This window comes from Zingiber officinale, chromosome 8B (genome assembly GCF_018446385.1).
Source record: "Zingiber officinale cultivar Zhangliang chromosome 8B, Zo_v1.1, whole genome shotgun sequence".
Lineage (NCBI taxonomy): Eukaryota > Viridiplantae > Streptophyta > Magnoliopsida > Zingiberales > Zingiberaceae > Zingiber > Zingiber officinale.
Genome location: NC_056001.1, coordinates 62,186,264 through 62,206,684, shown reverse-complemented (window position 1 = coordinate 62,206,684; position 20,421 = coordinate 62,186,264). Strand labels below are relative to the sequence as shown.

At 38.4% G+C, this 20,421-nt stretch overlaps 1 protein-coding gene across 2 annotated transcripts; it reads left to right on the top strand.

Moving 5' to 3' along the window:
• Positions 1–6,258: 6,258 nt before the first annotated feature.
• Positions 6,259–13,987, top strand: LOC122014927 (protein misato homolog 1-like). Of its 2 annotated transcripts, none has more exons than XM_042571454.1 (10): positions 6,259–6,712; positions 7,406–7,489; positions 7,835–7,936; positions 8,806–8,851; positions 9,574–9,622; positions 10,600–10,960; positions 11,311–11,554; positions 11,790–12,032; positions 12,108–12,227; positions 12,856–13,987. In XM_042571454.1, exons 2-10 carry the CDS (start codon positions 7,418–7,420, stop codon positions 13,302–13,304), a joined length of 1,686 nt encoding a protein of 561 aa, XP_042427388.1. In that variant the 5' UTR covers positions 6,259–6,712; positions 7,406–7,417; the 3' UTR covers positions 13,305–13,987. The 2 variants fall into 2 exon arrangements, with proteins under 2 accessions (XP_042427388.1, XP_042427387.1); XM_042571453.1 differs by having other exon boundaries at positions 6,260–6,712; positions 9,547–9,622.
• The last annotated feature ends 6,434 nt before the right edge of the window (positions 13,988–20,421 follow it).

Sequence of the window (20,421 nt, the reverse complement as noted above, 5' to 3'; positions counted from 1 at the left end):
GATAATCTAACTTATAGTTCTATATTTCCTTGCATTTTTTTATTAAATTTGTTCTATGATGATTTTTGATGAATGCCAAAGGGGAGGGTTAGGTGGTTTAAGTTAGTTAAACAACAAAATTTAAAACAAAGTTAACTTAACAACCTTTTTAACAACCTTATAAATGTTTGTTTTTCTTACATATTTTTTTCACTAACTTAACCGGGTTGTCATTGCATCAAAAAGAGGGAGATTGTTAGTGCGGTTAGCACTAATGGTCTAACTCAAGTTTTGATGAATGACAAAATAGTTTATGTTAGTTTCGTTGTTATTTAACACTCTGATCGAGTGTACAGGAGAAGCTAGACAGGTCGACGGACTGAACTGATGTCTGGCACGAAGCCCAGCTGGGTCGACCGGATAGCTGGCACAAAGTCCAAATGGGTCGATGGGCTGACCGGACGTTTGGCACGAAGTCCAGCTAGGTCGACGGGCTGATCGGATAGCTGGCACGAAGTCCAGATGGGTCAAAGGGCTAACCGGATGTCTGGCAGGTAAGTGAAGGTAAGTCAATGGAGGGGAGTGACTGTGAGGATGCGTTCCTGGGAAGGGAACATTAGGCGTCGATCCGACTTAGACCCATTTCGGATATCTAAGTCGAGATCGTGACTAGATTCCGATCTCAGGACACATAATCTAATTACTATTCTGTTTTATTATAAATTGTGTTAACACTCTGTTTTGCAGGATATATAATTTATATTGACTCGGACTAACGTTTTCTTGTAGGAAGGAGGTTGTTGGAAAACAAGTGTCCGGGCGCCCGGAGGTAATTTTTATCCACAAAGTCGTATCGCCACGTGGAGATCACTGACTGGCTCGACTACGTTATATTCAGTGCGCCCGAAGGGATCCAGGCGCCCCGAACCTCCTATATAAGGAGGGTAAAGGCTGGAGCCAAAGAACAACAACGAAACGACTCGTGATCCGCTCTCCTGTGCTCCTGCGACACTGCGAAGATTCTCCGATGAAGTTTTACTTTTTCGTTTTAGTATTATTATCGGTATTATTTTAAAGCACTTGTACTTTAATTATAATATTCATTTCGAATTGCTAGTGGATTGCCCAACGAAAGCACTCAACGAGTGCGGGCCTTGGAGTAGGAGTCGTCGAAGGCTCCAGACCAAGTAAATTGATTCTGTGTTAGCGTTGCTCTTTCTTTTCGCTTTTCTTATTCCGCTGCCTACTCTAAATGTCGAATTTTTTTAATCACTATTGACCCCCCCCTAGCGAAACTCATTGATCCAACAGAAGATTGAAGAGCTTTTTAGAGTAGCATGCAAGCATGGAAGTCGTAGAGATTTAATGTCTCAATATGATGGTTGAGCCCCTTTATAAAGGGTAATCTAGGCCCCTCTATGACTTTGAGGTACCTGGATCAGAGTTGATATGATTTGAGTTTGTCGCATCTTATCTGCTCCCAGGTGTCTCTATTCCTTTGAGGTGTCTCGGTTGCTGACATGGTGAACGCTGAGTGGAGCTCCTCGTGGTCGACTATATCTTGTCCCAGGCACCTCAATCCTTTTAAGGTGCTTGGATCTAACGCGCACTGACCAACAAGAAGATGCCACCTCACCTCCCTTTGCTATGCGTTGAGATGATAGAGGCGCCTAAATACCTTTCAGGCACCTATATTGGTTTGAGGCGCCTGGATCCATCCAGGTGGCTGGATTAACACTTCTAGGCTTTATTTTTTCTACATCACAAAGTTAGCACAAAAAAATAGAATAATATAAATAATATTATTTGATAGTCTCAGACTGTCCGGGTCTGACTTTTAGATTTTTAGTAAAATTCTAGGTCAGACTGACTCCTATTGTTCCCTCAATGGGGACGCGTTTTCACCCACTTCGCTGAGGAGAGATTACCTTTTTTCAAATACCTGTTTGGACTTTTGCTCAACATTTGATCTTAATCTCTGGGACTTCTGCTAGATGTCCCATCCTCGACCCATATAGACTTCTACATGGTGTTTGTGACTCCAAGACTTCCGCCTGATGTTCTTGACCTGTATATCTTCTACCCAGTCCACTCGACCAAGACTTTGTGTCCAATCCCTTGACTATGATTTTGTACTCAATCCCTTTATCAAGACTTTTTACCCACTCCCTTGATCAGGTCTCCTTTATCTAACCTTAACTAGGACTTGCCTGCATATTCAGGTAAGCTCATTAGAAAATAACACAACTTAACTTTAAACTCCTTGCTATTATCAAAACTGGTTCAATTAGCCGATACTTTCAGTACCAAGACCTGACTCCTTCCGCTCGACTCCTCCAGCTTGACTTCCTTGATTCCTTGAGTTCGGCACATGCCGATATCAAGAATTCGGCTTGACCAACTTCTTCGACTCAACTCCTCATCTCTCAGGCCCGTCGATTCCGATCCAATGTTACTTTCGGCCCCGTCGATCTAACTCTTGGCACATTTCCTTTTATCCCCGCTGATCTAATGCTTGACTCATCTTCGTTCAACTCCACCAACACAATGCTTCTCCCTCCGACCCAATCACCCAGTTGTTCAATAACACTCGGTACAGTATGAGGTCTAGCATGACACGTGGAACGATAAGGTCAACATAGTGTGATCCCCCACAATCTCCTATAGTGCAAGATGAGAATGGCATGACCCTAGATATGGTGACGTGACACTTTCTTTACCTTGATTATGACATTTCATCAATAAACCTACAACAGTTTTTTAAAAAGAGCTCATTCTTGTGAACCAAGGTATGCAAAAGAGGGGTACACAACTCATTTCTTCGTCATCTACTATTCTTCTCCATTACTCCATCACTAGAAACTTGACTTAAGCGTTAGAGTGGATGAGTTGGGGAACCTTGACCTCCATTCTAATTATCTCCCTCGCACTTTTACTTCTCGCAGGCTTTCTAGGCATTCATGCCTCCCTACAGTGTATGACTACTCCCTTCTTTAGCTCTACAGACATTTTCAGCAGCCCCACCTTCCTCTAGCTCACAACAACTCCATCAACCTCAAGGATAGTTCATCGATGGCTCATCTGTCGACAATCTCAAACAGGAACACCTGGATTACTAAAAATAAAAATATAAAAATAAATACTAATGTAAATATTTATCTATTAGTAGAGGCTATGTGATACACAATATTTGAGAGACAATGAGTTTAATCTTGGGGTTCATGAATTGGAACATCATGATTAGATATATGAATTCATTCAGCTCTTTTTCAACTTTCATCATATCAAAAGTAAATCAAATAAGAAATAAAAATTAATAAAATGAAAACAGAGGAATGTTTAGGTAAAACATTTAAAGAATCTAGAACTAATTATTCTTTAATAATTGTCACTATCTTCGTAGGATTTTGAGAGTATCATAGGAAAGGCAAAAAAGTTGACATGATCCATGTGATGCAGAAATCATTGAAATCTTGAACACAAATGATACGACATCACTAGCGAATGATTCGATCGATCAAGAATCTCGATGCTTGCTACTCATTTTACTTTTAGGCCAATTAATTAATCTATATTCATTCTAGATGAAAAAAAGTTTTAAAAATTAGAAGGCCTAGCATTCGAATAATATTTTAAGACCGTACTTGAATAGTAGGGCTCGACCATGTACATATGGCTACGCTGTGAAAATCTAACCCACCGCGAAGTCTCACTACGAATGATTCAACTTGTCTACAAGTACCTTGAGTGTAGTCGATACCAAATCTCTCGAAACTAGGACAATGTTACAAGAAAGAAGAACACAAAGAATGAAGGTAACCTAGACAATGATATCGAAATACAACTGTCAACCTCTAGCTACACTTCCATGCCAGCAAAGGTTGGCACTATAGACCGAAGGCGACCACTTGGCGAAGCACAATTAGAAAAAGTTGGTGTGTGACTTTTGACAAAGTTTTCATGCCTACACAAGGCGCTAGCCATTTGTAAGCCATCTGAGCATTTTGGACCCCTGAAGTTCTATGGAACTACTGCTCACTGCACTTTGCTACAATGCTCTGCAAATTGGCAAAACAGTGAGCAATGGAGAATTTATTGTCGACTCGTATTGATCGATCGACTGCTTCTACTATTTTCTTTGTTCCTCCTCCACCTTCCTCTGATACCTACCTCTCGTTGTCATATTTCGATCGTTACTTTTTGAAGAGATGTCACTCCGATTAGATACGAGCAACATCTTTGATCGGTGTGGGTTCCTTCGTACATATCGTTATCTTGTAAGCAAATTAGAAGGGCACATTCATGATAAGTTTTGACATGATATGATAGCACAACGTTAAGAAACATATTATATCGCGAATTATGGATGATGCTATGGGGGTACTATGAAATCATGGATCTTGACTTTATAAAAAGTATGATTCAAACAATAATATTGCACAAGATTTAGTAAACAAAATCTTGATAATAATTGAACTTGTCACAAAAATTAGTATAGTGGAAATAGTTCCCTATATACTTTCATAATGAAAGGAATACTAGACTCAACCTTATCGAACTTTGATCATTCACCTCTAAGACAATTGATTTTTGTCATCATGGATTTCCATCTCCTTCAAAAGCATGTTAGGGAGCTAGTAAAAGGTGTTGGAGTAAACTTGAAGTTCTCAATGGCGATTTCATCAATTATTCAATTTGGATGGTCTGTTGACGGATTGACAACTTAGGTCATGGCTCTTCCAATGGCCAATACAACTCTTTTGAATGGTTGAAGCACCCATTTGGATAGTCATTTAGGAGAGGGAGAGGCGAGGGAATGGAAAGAATGCTCAAGAGGTTTGTATGTTCGATTGAGGGAAGGGAAGGTGGAAAAAAAGGAATATGAAAATAAAAATTATGAAATTACCCTTCTCAACTTGACACACTTAGTCATTTGTGGAAGAGAAGCACTCTTGTTACCATCCATTGACTTTGTTGGGTTTACTTGAGCCCCTTTCCCTTGTTGTAATTGTCGATCTTGCTACACTCTAATCGTCTCAATTTACCCCAGCTAGGTTTACTTGACCACTAACCTCTCATGATTATATCAACTTCACTCGAGCTCAAGAGGAACTCCCATTTAGTTTAGAGATTAATTTCTGATAGTGAAATGCTTGTTAGGTTTTTACCTTCCCATATATTGGTCACTATTCAAAAAGGCAAATAAAATTTTTCATGATTTACTTATCTATAAATGATTATAGGATCAGTCTGTAAGGCGCCCAAATCAACATATGACCTTTTATCAATGTGAGGAACTCACATTGTCTAACTTTGAGCAAACCTAACTTGACTCCAAACTATAAAATTAGGAGGATCAAAGTGCAAAATTGGGCAAATGTTGAATGAGCTTTGAAAGTTTGGATCCATTAAAATAATTTAAGCAAGTATTATTGATATTTTACCAATCTAGATGGGTCGATCTGTACAGGTTGCAAGCCCAGTCGGCCCGATCCATGGTGGGCTCAAATTGATTTTCGGATTGAGATTTTTTTTTAAAATTTAAAATTAAATTAAAATTTTAATGGGCTTATGAATTAGTCTGTCTAATATATAATTTAAATTTAAAATTTTCAATTTATTTATTTATTGACATATTTATGGGCTGACTCGCTTGATCAACAATTCATCCTGGATTAGACTTCACGGGTCATCCGAGATAGTAAGTGATGGTATACTCAGGATCGGTCTTGAAGGAGGGCGGCACTGGGTGATGGCCCCAGGCCTATAATTTGAAAGGACCCAAATTTTTTTTTTTTTAATATTATGCATTATAGACATGTAATTGGGACTTTGAATAGTTTGACCCAAATTCATATTTCAGAATCTTTTGATATTGTCTTTTACTTTTATCTTTTTAGGCATGTAATTGGGGTCTTGAGTAGTTATGGTCCAAATTTATTTTGGACTTTTTTTTTTCCCGCCTCAGGCCTCCTCTGTAGAAGGACTGAAGCTGGGTATACTTATCACATGAGGTCGCAGGATCAAATCGTAGAGCTGTCGAAGCGTAAATCCCTAGACTCTGTACAACTCAACTACCACTACTTACCCTCCTGATTATAGTGATTTATTTATCTCGTGATGATTTGAGGTCAGTACAACGAGGACGCTAGGGAATGATTTTACCTTTTGGCATTTGATTGGATTAGATTGAAAATTAATTTTTGGCTGGCCCACCCTGTCGCTGGTCGGTCCATCTCTATCTGCCCATCTCTAGCTTTGAATCTTCGTCATCAGTAAATGGAGAAAGCAAATTATTTCCGCTTGACTTTCCCTCCCCTTCCGCCCAAACACACAGAATCTGAGGCGGTTGCCCTTTCTCTTGTGTCTGTTTCCTTTTCTTTGCATCGGCGCCGCCATTGCCTGCCGAAGCAAGCTCCTGAGTTGGATTCCCCACTCTTCCGGCTCCCCTCCGAGTTGGATTCCCCACTCTTCCGGCTCCCCTCCGCTGCGAACTGCGTCAGTGCCACGCAGCCTGCGAGCCTCCGGAGCCACCGTTTACCACTAGCGGCTACGGAACGCTGTCGCAAGCCGACCGACGCCTTCTTCCCCATCGTGTTGACCATCAGCATACCTGCCCCAACCACATCAAATAGCTGAGATAGCCCGTGGATGTAAGCGACGGGCTTTCTCCAGCAAGCTGTGAGGATTTCCGCGGATTCAGGTGGCTGCCTCGAGGGCTTCTTAGAAACAGGTGTAAAGAGGAGAGCTCTCGGCGCTGGGTTTAAAAGCTTATCCTGTTCTAGATTGTCTTTCTTTCTCTTATTCAATTCGAGCATCTTTTCTTCCTTTTCTGTTTTAATGCTTTACATGTATCAGTGGTCAAATTTGCTACCTTTTTAGATTCTTACCATATAGTATATATACAGTTCTACTTAACATTTGTTGGATGATAAAATTTTAGCTGTAAGGAGTTTTAGTGATTATAGTTAGGATTGAGACAACTCTAGCACCTAATATCGATCATGTTGCAACTTCTCCATCAATCTATATGAGACGACTAATTTCTCAGGAAGAATATATTCATCCATTGCCGATAGGATTCGATTTGGATGATCCATATCAGTATCGGCCAATTTTGACAACTATGATGATTGCCCCATTTGGTTTTCCCTTCAACAAAGATAAAATATATCCAATACGTCTGACTCAAATGTCCTAATACTTATGAGTTTATTTGATGCATTCAGCACTTCTATCTTGATGGTTGCCTCTCTCTCAAGTTTCAATTGTTATCTTAGCCTTCATCATCTTCTTTTTGTAACAATGGACTTATTATTTGTTGTTTCCTTTTTATAGATTATGATGGGATATGTTAATTTTCAGATGTGTGCCTCATTGATCAAGGAAAAATATGTCCTGACTTACTATGGTCTTTGTTCGACAGAAGCTATTGACAATGCGGGAACTTGTTACAATTCAAGTTGGTACTTATGCGAATTTCATTGGATCTCATTTTTGGAACTTTCAGGTATCTTAGGAGATGCTTGATTTCATAATTTTAGTTGAATAGAGTGATTAGTTTCTTGTTGGCTTTTGAAGTCCTTTGAAGCAATGCTGAAATAAGTTAATTTTAATAACCAATGAGTTACTTTGCATGAATCTGCTGTAAGAAAATTTGAATTCGCTCTGTTTTTTGTAGTGTTACCATGATAGCCCTACTTTATATATGATAATATTCAGCAAATAAGTAGTGATAAACATCATAGTTTTTTATGATGCTGGCATCAGAACCTTTCTCATGCACTTATTTCTCATAATGTTATGTAATGCGAGTTATGAAGTTATTGCCTGAACTTTGACTTTGATGTTGTAGGATGAGTTGCTTGGACTTGCAGAGGAACCCAATAGAGATCCCCTTTTCAAGAGTTCATACTTAGACATGGATGTACTTTATCGTACTGGTGAAACACAAAAGGTGAGCTTATATGTGTATTGTTTATATCGATTTCTCTTAACTGGATTAGACATAGATATTATATGCCATAGATATGTCTAATATCTTAGAAAGTGAGCACGTCTTTTCTCCAACCACAAAAAGAATAGCTACAAACTGTCTTTCTAGATTTCAAACCATCAAATGAAAATTGTACTTTATACTTGTATGCTATCATTTTCATGGCCATTCACTTATCTGATAGAGAAATTTATAATGATCGTGTCTATTCTTTTTTCATCTCAAACATGCTACATTGGATCCTTGATATTAACTTGATGTCTACATAGTACCCTACATTACAAATTTCCTTCTGAAATAATATACATTTCCTCTTCCTGTCCATGAGGCTTGGCCTTAGAAAAGATTCAATGTTTTTCTACCTCATATTTTACTTCTACGAGGAGTTGCTTGCTAATTTTTTAGCATGCATAAGACAGAAGCTCTTTGTAGCCATATTCTTTTACAACTTCACAATAATTAATATCTATTATTTACTCTTATAATTCATAAACTGCAAACATCATTCACTTCACTATGTTCATCAACTATTAGCTTGTGCTTGATATATAGTCTAGTCTAAATGAAATTCGTTATTGAAGGCTTAATATAATTTAAAACGTTTCACCAATAATTTTTTCAAGTTCTTGAGGCAAAGGTAGGACAGTCTTGTTTTCTTATTTGCTTGGAACTGTAAATAGGTCATAGGTGTGCTATTCATGGATTCCTACAAATTCATTTGACCTACACTTGCTTCTTGAGGGGACAAAATGCTTACTTGCATCAACTAACCACTATCTATGCCAATATCATTTGATATGCTTACAGATAGATTATCTATATTTTTGCAGGGCATTCCTACGTACTGTCCTCGTTTGTTGTCTGTTGGTTTCCAAGGTGATGAATCCTTTCATTATTTATTTATGCTAATACAACTATGATTTAGGGATAGAATTATCCTTGATAGTAGTAATACATTCATATTTTCCATTCCAAAAATTGTGTTAGCAAGCTTACCAGTAGAATAAACCAGCTTCTATCTATAATCTTATAGGCAATCAGAAGTAGACTCTTGAACATTGATGCATTTGTCATAAATGAGCTGAAATTGTTATTTGACACGGAAGAAAAATCTAATAAAAGTTTCAATTGTTAGAAAAAGTGTGGACAAATGAGAGAAGAGAATACTAACATGTTTTAAAAGAGCATACTTTACCCAGGGCAAAGAACAACAAAGGTTTCATTCCATAATTGTTTATCAAATGTATTTTGGTTGGTCATTTTTTTGTGTATTGACAAAATATCTTGATGCATACTTCCATAGCAACATCAACATTTTTATATCTAGATAGTATTAATCTTTTTCAGTATTTTGAAATACTTCACTTTGTAGTTATATGACATATCTATCTATTTGTTTATCTACCTATGCTAATTATGACATATCTTGGTGATAATGTTTTTATTTTATCTAATCTGACACTAAGATGGTTAGTTTTCCTTCTATATGGTTGCTTTTTGTACTGTTCTTATGCAGTTGTCACAAAAGTTTGTCATTAGGTCGAATGTCTTAATTTTCTCACTAATTGCAGGTTCTTTGGGTTCTCTAAATCTTTCAGGATTTCTGTATGATCATATACAATCACCTAATCCTGATGTCCTGACATGGTAAAGAGATTTTTTTTTCCTCATTTTTTCTTAGCAAACTTCAGATTAGCCTCAAAAGTTTGTCCCATCCTTTCATCATTGTTGCATTCTTTCTTTTGAAATTGACAAAACCAGAAGGTTATATGTCAATTTCTATTTGAATGACTATCAAAATAATTATGCAATTGGAATTCAGATTCACTGCAACCATCATATAGCATTCGGAGGATAATTGGTTTTCGAATTTCAAAAGCCAATTTTGTAGAATGGTCAAATTTTAAGGTCATTTTAATGGAGTTGGTAGAATCACATACTAAATATTTGCATACTATGTAATATTCACATTTTTCTATCATTGAATGCGTATTACAAGTTCACACATCCCTTATCTACTTAGCTGCTAAATTGTGGTGAGTTTCTAAGTTATTCATAGATACACAGTATGTTGTTTCAGCCTTCATCAATCAATATAACATAGTTTTATGATATGGTCTTGTTCAAGAAGAAATTTTCAAAATTTAATCTGAATTTTGAGGAATGACCCATCTGTAGTAATATATCAAACTAAATCTGAAACTAAACAAAATTATAGAAATATTTTGGCAAACAGAACTAAAAATCATTATGTAAAGATATGCATCATTTGGTTGTTTAACATATTTTTTACTTTTAAACATTTGTTAGGATTACTCTCCAAGCAAGTGTTGTAGACTTTAGGCTTTAAATTTTAGCTTAATGAATACCAATATTTATAGTTATTTTTCCAGTTTTACTCCTTGCCTTATGCTTGTGTACGAATGATTTATTCTGATTAGGAAAGTCATCATAATTCATAAGTTTCTCTTGATACGTTATGACAACTTTTTCCAACCTTAGAGTTCAAGTTGCTTAAATAATATAAGTGAACACAATTGGTCAAGATACCCCTTTCAAATAGTCTCTATTTTTTTTAAATGTTTTTAATGTTGTCTTATATGCACTATCTACATAATGAACAGGACAGGAAATGTAGCTAGATTGGTAGCAGCACCTCACCCAAAGAATTTGTTTCTGCAGAGCTTGTATGAGGAAGAGCATGGGAAGTTAGATGCCTCTGAGGATGATCCTGCCAGCAGTCTTACGAAGTCGATTCAAGATATTGCTCGGGTTGAATGCCTTGAAAATGATGTTAAGTTTTGGACAGATTTTTCCAAGGTTCAGTATCATCCTCAGAGCTTGTATGAACTTAATAACTCATGGACAGACATCAACAAGTTTGATAATTATGGAATCGGTAAGGATGTTCTCTCAGGAGGGTTGCTGCTAGAAGAGATGAATGAGCGGCTGCGTTTCTTTATTGAAGAGTGTGATCATATTCAGGTTGGATGCCCATGACCATACATATTATTATTCATTATTCAAAAAACTTGGGATCGAAAGACGTTTTTTTTTGTGCTCAATTTTAACATGATATGCATTGTGATTGAGTTTCACTACTGAAATTGTGTATCGATTGCCAGGGTATCCAATTTGTCATTGATGATTTTTAGAGGTTTTTCTGAATTTATTATCCAAAAATGTGTATTGCCTCAATATAACTGAGAGGAGCTAATGGTTTCCTCTTTCTTTTTAAAAAAAGTATTTTTAAAATTTTTTTATCCATTCAATTTGATCATGATATGCATATTATCATTGAGTTTCACTGCTGATATTGACGTTTTGCTTCACAGGGTATCCAATTTGTTGTTGACGATTTTGGAGGTTTTTCTGCTGCAGCTGTAGAAATTCTTGAAGATATTGCAGATGAGTACACAAATACGCCTGTTCTGCTTTATTCTGTAAGAGATCCCTGTGTTTATGCAAATGCTATTAATCAGAAATCAATTGCAAGAGCTCTTCATGACGCTGTCTCCTTTTCAAGGCTATCTTCCTACTGTCATTTGATGATACCAGTTGGGCTGCCTTCTGTTAGAAGTACGCAAGCTTATGCTTAGTTATATGTAAGCTTATGTGAAAATCTGACTTGCATAGTAAAAAAATCAGCACTGCAATTTTGAAATTCTTCACTTTGCAAATTTTGCCTAGAGTGCATCCACATCCACTTCGCTGGAACACTTATTTTTTTTCCTTTTCTTATTTTCATTATTTGCTTTCCATGCTTGTCTTTCTAGTTTTTGTTTTTAAGCTAACATTTTACTTCAAATTTAAGGAGCCTTTTCCCCTCTACTGTTGGTGGAAGATCATAAGCCTTACCACACCAGTGCTGTATATGCTTCTTCAATGCATTCTATTAGTATTCCATTTAGAATGCAAATGCCTGGCCCTGCTACAAGTTCGACCTTCACTTCTGGTGCTATGGATGTTGGGGAGATTGTTCACACACTTTCTGGTCAATCTAGGCAAAATATGGTGACAAGTTTGGCCATAGCAATGCCACCTCCGTCTTTGATAGGTAAGAATATTCTGTGTCATTGTTTTTGATCATGCACCACAATTCTAACTAGAAAAATGGCTTCTCTTCTAACAGAGGAGAATAATCAAGGGACTATTCTCAGAAATTTACGTTCATTGACCCCTGAACTTAAAGAGGACCATGAGGATTTACTAGCTACAGAATCCTTGGTTGTCCAAGGAGCCTTTTACTCAGGTTCTTCTTCATATCTTTTAATGTTTCTTTGTATGGGTTCACCTTGATCTCAATATATTAAATATTAATGTTAACATTTATGATTTTTCTTTTTTTTCGTTTCCCTTTTTTTACCTTATGCGTACGAGATAAACTGTTTTCTTCTACTTTTGCTCCAATCAGTGATTTTCAACTGACTTCTTGTTCTATTGTCTTTGATGAAAACTCTTTAACCCCCAAATATGGATTTTGAGAATCTTGTAGGAATTTCACTCTAGAGAAGGAATTACAGCTGAATTTCTTGAATGTCGGATTCAAGCTACCATGGCTGTGCAAATATAGTGTTCTGGACCAATAAAATCTAGAGTAGTTTCCTCATATCAAAGGTTGTATTGATTAGTGACAACAGGCTGCTTCACAAGTTTGGTTACCGATTCTGTTTCCTACCCTTCACTTTTGATATTATTTATTTTTGAATTTTGTCAATATTTTAGTTACTTGATTTGGCATATGTGATTTGAGTTTTTATTTGATGTATTGAAAACAAGAAAATTCCATATGATCACTCTCAACGTGCTATGTACATTATATTTGGTCTAATTTTTGTTAACTATAATCTATTGACTTGTTACTGGGCTGGGTTTTGCAGATGGTCATCGAGCAACACTATCTCAAGTTGAGGATTCGCTATGTGCAGCTTATCAAAGAGAGCCTTCAAAACCGTTGTTCTCCCGCCTTTCAGTTGCCCTCTGTCCTCTCCCGGTACCACTTCCTTTTCCATCCATTTTTGGGAGCAAAATCGGTCAACATGGTGAGTTAGAGTATGATGCAGTTCAAGGGGTTCGACCAAGAGGATCACTTGATGTGGAATCTATCCCCATGGCTACAAGACTAAGGTCAAGCTGTGCTATTGTGCCTTTTTTGGAGAAAAGGTCAGGGGATCTACGCAAGTATGGGATAGCAAGAGGAGCTCCAGGGGCTGGATTGCTCTGCGACTGGGGCTTTGAAAAGGACGAAGTTGATGACATGGGAGAGCATCTCGTGAAACTGTTGACGGCATTTGATCCTCACTCTGGGACAGCATCAGACTCAGATTAGCTTGTTCTCTTCCCCCTCATGAATCTGTTTTGCTTGCCAGAATTGTGTGGATGAACTTGAGGTTTCTACAATGTTTTCTCCCAGGAGAAGTATCAGAAAGACTCTACTCTGGTTTGTACTTTTCCTCATTTTTGCAAGGTTTCTCTTTGGATTTTGATTCAAGTTCAAGTTTCTATCCGAGGACCAATACGATCATGTATCAGAGTAGCTTAGGAACTGTATCGGAAGTGCAGCACAAGATACTTTGGGATCAATTTACAGGGAAGATAGTTCCTGCCTGGACCACCATAGTAGAAGAGGGGCTCTGTCCAGAGTCTGCAAAATTCTCAGCACTATAGCAGTTTACTTGTTGCTGTGGGTGATATATGGGTAAGCATATTTGTAATATCCAGAGAAGTCCTTGATCCTCGGCTGTCGAATAAGGCAGCAAAGGTTCCAGAGCCCATGGCAGTGGTTGGGTGTGGCGAATCCCATATCCTTGGACTAGAGACATCTCCGCTGAATAAAGCCAAAGTAGCTGTTCTGCTCAATCCTTCAAAAAGAGAAGTTTGATAATATCCAACTGGAGTGTCGCCCTATACCACCCACCACCTCTCATTGTCTAAAGTCCTGAAAAATGCATTTTTTAAGTTTGCTATGATACCTTCTAGATATTAGTTGCGGAATTCGAAAGTCATAGCTTACCTTCCAGACTTCTAACAGAAACTCATACTGAGGTCCGCTAAATGTTGATACTTGAGAAAAGGTAGCTCTGGGCTATCTCGCTACTTGTTTGGACAAAGCCTGGACAAACGAGGTTGAAGCAGCCTGCTTCCATCTGAGTTGGTCTGTTCGATTCGAGAAGTATGTGTATGAGTTCTAAAAACATATGAAGATTACAAATGGAGATGCTAGAAAAAAACCTACGGTCCAATAGATAAAAAAACCTCACTGTCTTGTTGCCAAAGCACTAGGGTTTACCTGAGGGAAAAGGATCACTAGCTGTTAGTGTCAAATAAGAAATTCTATATCGACAAAACATTGAACATCCATCCAAGTTCAATGGACTCTGAGTCCAGTGTTGAATTCGTCTTCACCCTCGATCCAGCGGTTAAAGATGCTGATGCTTGATTTGGCGCCAATGTAGTTGTTTCTGTTTCCAATCAACACTCCATACTGAACATCAAAAGAACAAATACAAAGGCATGATGCGATGACTTTGTGAATGAATTGGAATGAAGTTTGAGGAGGACTAATTGGAATGAAGTTTGAGGAGGACTAACCACGTGCAAGCCTTTGATACTGACAGATATAGTCCGATTCAATAAGTGGATCTCATGCTTGACAACCCAATTCCATAGTTTCCTCCCATAGTTTTCGATGGAAGGAGCATTGAGCAAGTGATGGCGTTGGAAGCCGAGAATTCGTACTGTTCCTCACCGATGTTCCACTCTATTGTGTGGCGCATTGAAGTAGTTGCATGAAAGGAATCCTTATCTCTCTTTCTTGAGTGATCGTCAGTTGGTTTCATAGACTACTACAGTCTATCTTCAAGTTATATAAAATGAGATAAATTATAAAGTCAATTTATAATCGACTGTCAAATTAACTAGTGAGTGGGAAGAAATTTTTAAAGGATATGCGCCTCTCATGAATTAATCTTCTATCTTATTATAATAAGCCTGTCATTATCTAATCAACTGGGCATCTCGTGGTATAAAAAACTAAATCTAAAAATAAAACTAAAAAAATAAAAAAATAAAAAAATAAAACTAAAAATAAAAAAAAAAAAAAGAAACTCATGTACGATGATATGGTTTTTGAGGAGCGGGTGATGAAAAGCTGGTTGCTTGCAAATATCGACACAGTCTATCATGTCTTCATTTGCACTCTGAAAATTTTCAAGAAATTGCAAACACAATGAGACTCGAAGTCCATTAATTTTTTTTCCGTACAAACAGTGAACCTGAATGCTCTTCCCTGCAGGTTTGTTGATCAATTTTAGCTTTTCCTCCGTTGACAGTTGCTTTAAGAGCAGAGTTTTTGATTCCCTGCCCATCGCTTCTACTGTAAAACAAAGGAAGGTTAACAAAAGCATACTTTTTTCAGTTACTCTAGTGGCTATTAATCTTATCCGAAAGTTGAGAAGACAGTAGGTTAGAAAAATAGTTTTACGGTTGATTGGATGAAGACTTTATATTATCTTGCAAAACTAAGAGTGTTAGTGCCGAGCCGGAAAGGAGTCTTCGGTATTGGCCATCTGATGCTCAAGTCAGTCCTCGGTTCAAAGAAGAATAGTAGAAAACTTTAGCAGTGAGCGTGTTGAATAGTAAAGTGTTGCATATCTCTACCTGTGGATAGAGTCCCCCTTTTAAAATGGTACTATAGCGTCTGTGCATACATCTCAAAACGTATTGTATGTTTTCCAAAATGTTTTAAGAAAAGACAAGTCAAAAAGTGTCTCCGACACCTTTCCTTAAGTAAGTACGTAAATCTATGATGTGATAGGTTAGAAGTTTCTAAAGTACTGTTTGCTTACTGGACATTTTTTATTGTTGGTGGCACAAACTTTCAAATGAGTACGGTGAGATATGTATGTGGGCCCCACTGTAGGTTTACCGAGATCTACTCGGTGGGGACATCACTCACTCGGCCATTCCGAACGAGGCTATTAGCCTAGCCTTCGCTTGGCTTTTCTTTTGTCGGAGGATTGCCATTTGTCTGACCGGACATGTCGTCCGATCAGCAGGGACGGTGGACCGATCAGTTTTCTATTTCTCTTACCAGCTACAAGTCTTCGACGGATGGCCGATCGGCTGGTCACGTCCGATTGGCATGGAAGGCATGTTCAGCCAACCTCGTTTGATTTGTAGTCCTAGGCTTTTAACCACTTTGACTCTGACCTCCACGTCAGCCGCTCTTCCTTTCTTTGACCCATCCTTAGTGGTGTCTTTCTTCATCACCGTATCACAAGTTTTCCCCTCAAGTCTAGTCGAAGGAGATTGCAAGTTCGACTGACTGGACAATTAGTATTTTTTTGCGACTCTTCTTCTTGATCGGGCATTCTGGGGTTTAGAGCTGCCGCTCAGCTATCACAATCATCGTTCTTGCGACACTGCAAGAAGTTGATCTTATCTTGATTGGGAGACTCCAATATTGACGTCGCTCGGATCCAATGTGAACCACACTTAGTCGTTCATTAACTTTTTTGGCCTTTTTCTGACTCACTCCCCGAGCAGGAGACTCTGAGACTGATGCCGCTCAGATACAATGGAGACTCTAAGACTGATGTAGCTCGGACATGATATGGACGATACTTAGCCATTTCTTAGCCTTATTAGCCTTTTTCTGCCTTTCTTCCCGAGTCACTACTCATCTCAGTGCCTTTTAATTACTGTTGATGTCATCCTGATTTCTTGAAAATTTCTTAAACCCTCTGCTATTAATGTAAAGCACGTCGACCACACCTTTTAATCATACGCTTCCATTCCTCATTAATGCCACTTATAGTTGAATGTCATATGTTACAATCTTCTGTCGTCGCATGTGTGACGTGATAGGCGACTATTGAGATATGATGTGACGACTACCTTTTCAAATTCGATGACTAAGATTAAGCCCTATTTTCCCAATCCCTTGATGATTGGATAGCTCAGGGAAACGGTCAGCAAGGTTTTTATTTCTTCCTTCACCTTATCGCATCCTTCGTTTTCGTCTTCGGCTCCATTGCTTCTTGCCCTCTGCTCCTCACTGGACTTTTGCTCAGCGTCCGATGCTTCCGGTCTTCATGCTGGATGTCCGGTCCTCGACCCATCCAGACTTCTACCCGGTTCGCGACACCAGAATTTTAACCTAGAGTTACCACCCCATAGGATTTTTGCCCGAAGCGTCGACCCGCCAAGACTTCCCGCACAGGGTTACCACCCCCTATGACCTAGGGTTACCACCCCCTAGGATTTTCTCTTACCTAACCGCAGGTAGGACTTTCCTGAAACACTCAGTCATACACATTAGATAACAATTAAACTTAACTTTGAATCCCTTCGCTATTATCAAAACTAAGGTTCGATCGTCGGATGCTTCCTGCACCAACAGATACATGTTGTAATTAGTTGTCGATTGTGATTAGGTTTATTTGCTTAGATTTAATCTAATGGAATGATTAGGGTTAAGACAATTAACCCTAGTCAACCGTTGGAATTAATTTGGTAGGTTGAGATTGATATGATTAGGGTTTTGTCCTAATTTAGTTGAGGGATTTTATTTAGCTATTCATTTGGTTTTAGCTAAATAAAATATATATATTGTTTGACGCAGGACTCTGATTCGAGACGGGTGTCTCGACGTCGACTTTGAATTGCTTGATTGGACCCTATATTTGAGGCGGGTACCCTTTGACTTATCTCTTGATAGTGTCTTATGATATGTGCATTTTATATATACTTATTAGTGTTGGTAGTTAGTACTTCCCTGGTTTAGTTTAGTTGATACCTGATATATGCTTCTATTGATAGCTGTTATACCTTAGTCTAGAATGTTTTTCTTTCTGGCTATGTTTATCTGTGTTCATAGAGATAGAGGTATTTATTGTGCTTCCCTCTATATTGGATTAGTTGATAGATATGTTGGATATGTGATGTTGGATTCATGTTGTTTGTTATCCTTGTAATATATGTGTTTATCTTTTTGGCACCTACACATATGGAGGAGGATATGTTCAGGTATGATAAACCGTAGCCGCATGCACCATATTGCATGATTGCATGCTGGGCGATTGGCGACTCCATTATTGTTGAGCTCGTCGGCCGGTTACATGGACCTGCACACCACGTGACCACTGCATGGGTAGTGGCACAGCACACAGGGTGTGTAGGTTGCTCGGTGGTGCTCCACTGGGGTGCTCATGGGTAGTACAATGACAGCGTGGTAGCACGCTGGGGTCCCTCCCCGTCATTGCATACCGGGAGATGAGAGCATTGCGCTCCCTCACTATGTTTGAGGTAGGAGGATAGGTGTACTCCGACAACATCCCATCCACTCGGTCACTCTTCAGGGGTAGTGATGACAGAGTGCACGGTGTCACAGCCCTACCCACTCGGTCTCACCATTGCGTGTAAGATGGCTGACTGACGTCAAGGGTGACCATGCCATATTTGCATCATATGCACAGATTGCATTATTTGTGATTGATGCATTTTGGTGATTGCATATGATTGACATGCATACATGTTATATGCTTTTGCTCTAACTATTTTTATCTGTGTATGTTCACAGTCAGTTGCACAAGTCTCGCAGGTGAGTACAGTTTATTTCAGTTATGCATTTCTTATTATTCTTGCAGTAGACTGTATTATATGCTTATTGTTGGTTACTGCAGTTTATTCAGTTATGCATACCTGTTATACTGTTAGGAGACTGTACTATATGTTATACTGTTAGGATACTGTACCGTAAGATTGTTGCTGGTAGTTATATGTTGCTGTACATATCTATTGGATTACCTGCTGAGTTCTTTGGACTCACACCGTTATCTTACTACTTTTCAGGTTGATGCCGTCGGGAGATATTCCAGTCGCTAGCCCCCCCTTGTCGTGAGGATTTATTGTTGTCGATTGCTGTTATTGTTTCTATGCATATGCCGGTGATGTGGGATTTTTGTATTGTGGACTTTATGTTGAACCTTTGGGTTTGCTACTTTTGTTTTCCGCTGCGGATATTTTCATTACTTCGTGGATTTCATTTCTTCGTTGTTGTGGAGTAGGATTTACATATATCTGTGATGATTTCTATATTGTCTTTTCTTTTAGTAAATTTTGTTGACAGTCGGAGGCTGTATATTAAACTGCGTGGATTGTTATATAAACTGCGTGGATTGTTATAGTGTTTGTATTGTATTGTTCCGGCCGTGTGGGCCAATGGATTGATACATGTATTCTGAGATTCATATTGTCACCCGTACAGGGGAGATGCTGCCGAAATTTCTTCTGGCAGGGACTACTTGGGGCGTGACATCATCAATAATAACTCATACCACTAAAGAGTTATTATTAAACTACCACACCAATCCCAAATTACATTATGAGATCCTTCTTATTATGAGTGCATTAATCTCCCTGTGTTTAAGATATTGAATGTCCACTAATTAAATGAGTTATTGACAACTCACTTAATTAATATTTAGCTCCAAGAGTAGTACCACTCAACTTTATTATCATGTCGGACCAAGTCCACCTGCAGGGTTTACATGACAATCCTTATGAGCTCCTCAAGGGGACATCATCAACCTAGATTACTAGGACACAATTGCATTCTATAATCAACAACACACCATATAAATAATATCATTTCTCAACTTATCGGGTCTAGTGATTTAACGAACTAAATCCCACCCTTTGATAAATTAAAGAAATAAATATTAAGTATACGTACTTGTTATTATATCATGATTAAGAGTACACACTTCCATAATAACAGAGGTTTATTCTTTTATGTAATCAGTATAAAAAAACTATCTCAAATGGTCCTGCTCAATACACTCATAGTGTACTAGTGTAATTTTATAGTCAAGATAAATGTTGGGTTTTTCGGGCCACGAAAACCGCTTTTCGCGTCGCGGAAACCCCGAATCACCCAAAGCCGTAGATCCGTGCAAGGAAAAACCGAATGAAATACAAGTACGAGTTTCAAAAACTTTAGATCTACTCCTAGATCTATGTGTTGAGAGCTTTTACCTTTGAAGCGTGCCCTCGCAAAATTCCCGCTCGTCCAAGGTACGTGTCGGATCTCCAAAGTATCAAGGTAGATACTTCTCTAGTGATATCCACACGAACGAGTACTCTCTAGCACTCAAGGATGGAGAAGAGAGCCCCAAGTGTGCTAGCACTTTCTAGAGCTCTCAGATATAATTTGAAAAAGGAGAAAAGAGAGAAAAACAAGAAGACTCTCACATACTCAACTAGTAGTATCCTCTTCTTGTGTCCTTCACACTCTCTTATCTTTTCTTGGATGAAACTCAACACCTTCTCACCTTCCAAAACCCCACGGCAACAGCAAGGAGAAGCAAGCATCTAAGGAAGAAGAAGCTAGAATGAATGCAAATCAATTGCATTCACCCATCATCAAGTGTGTGGCCGACCAC

Bases quoted from the DNA above. Each gene is read 5' to 3' on its own strand.
- LOC122014927 (XM_042571453.1), top strand. From the start codon at position 7,418: ATGCGGGAACTTGTTACAATTCAAGTTGGTACTTATGCGAATTTCATT. The intron at 7,490-7,834 runs GTATCTTAGGAG...TTGATGTTGTAG, and splicing joins CTCATTTTTGGAACTTTCAG to GATGAGTTGCTTGGACTTGC. The intron at 9,623-10,599 runs GTAAAGAGATTT...CATAATGAACAG, and splicing joins AATCCTGATGTCCTGACATG to GACAGGAAATGTAGCTAGAT.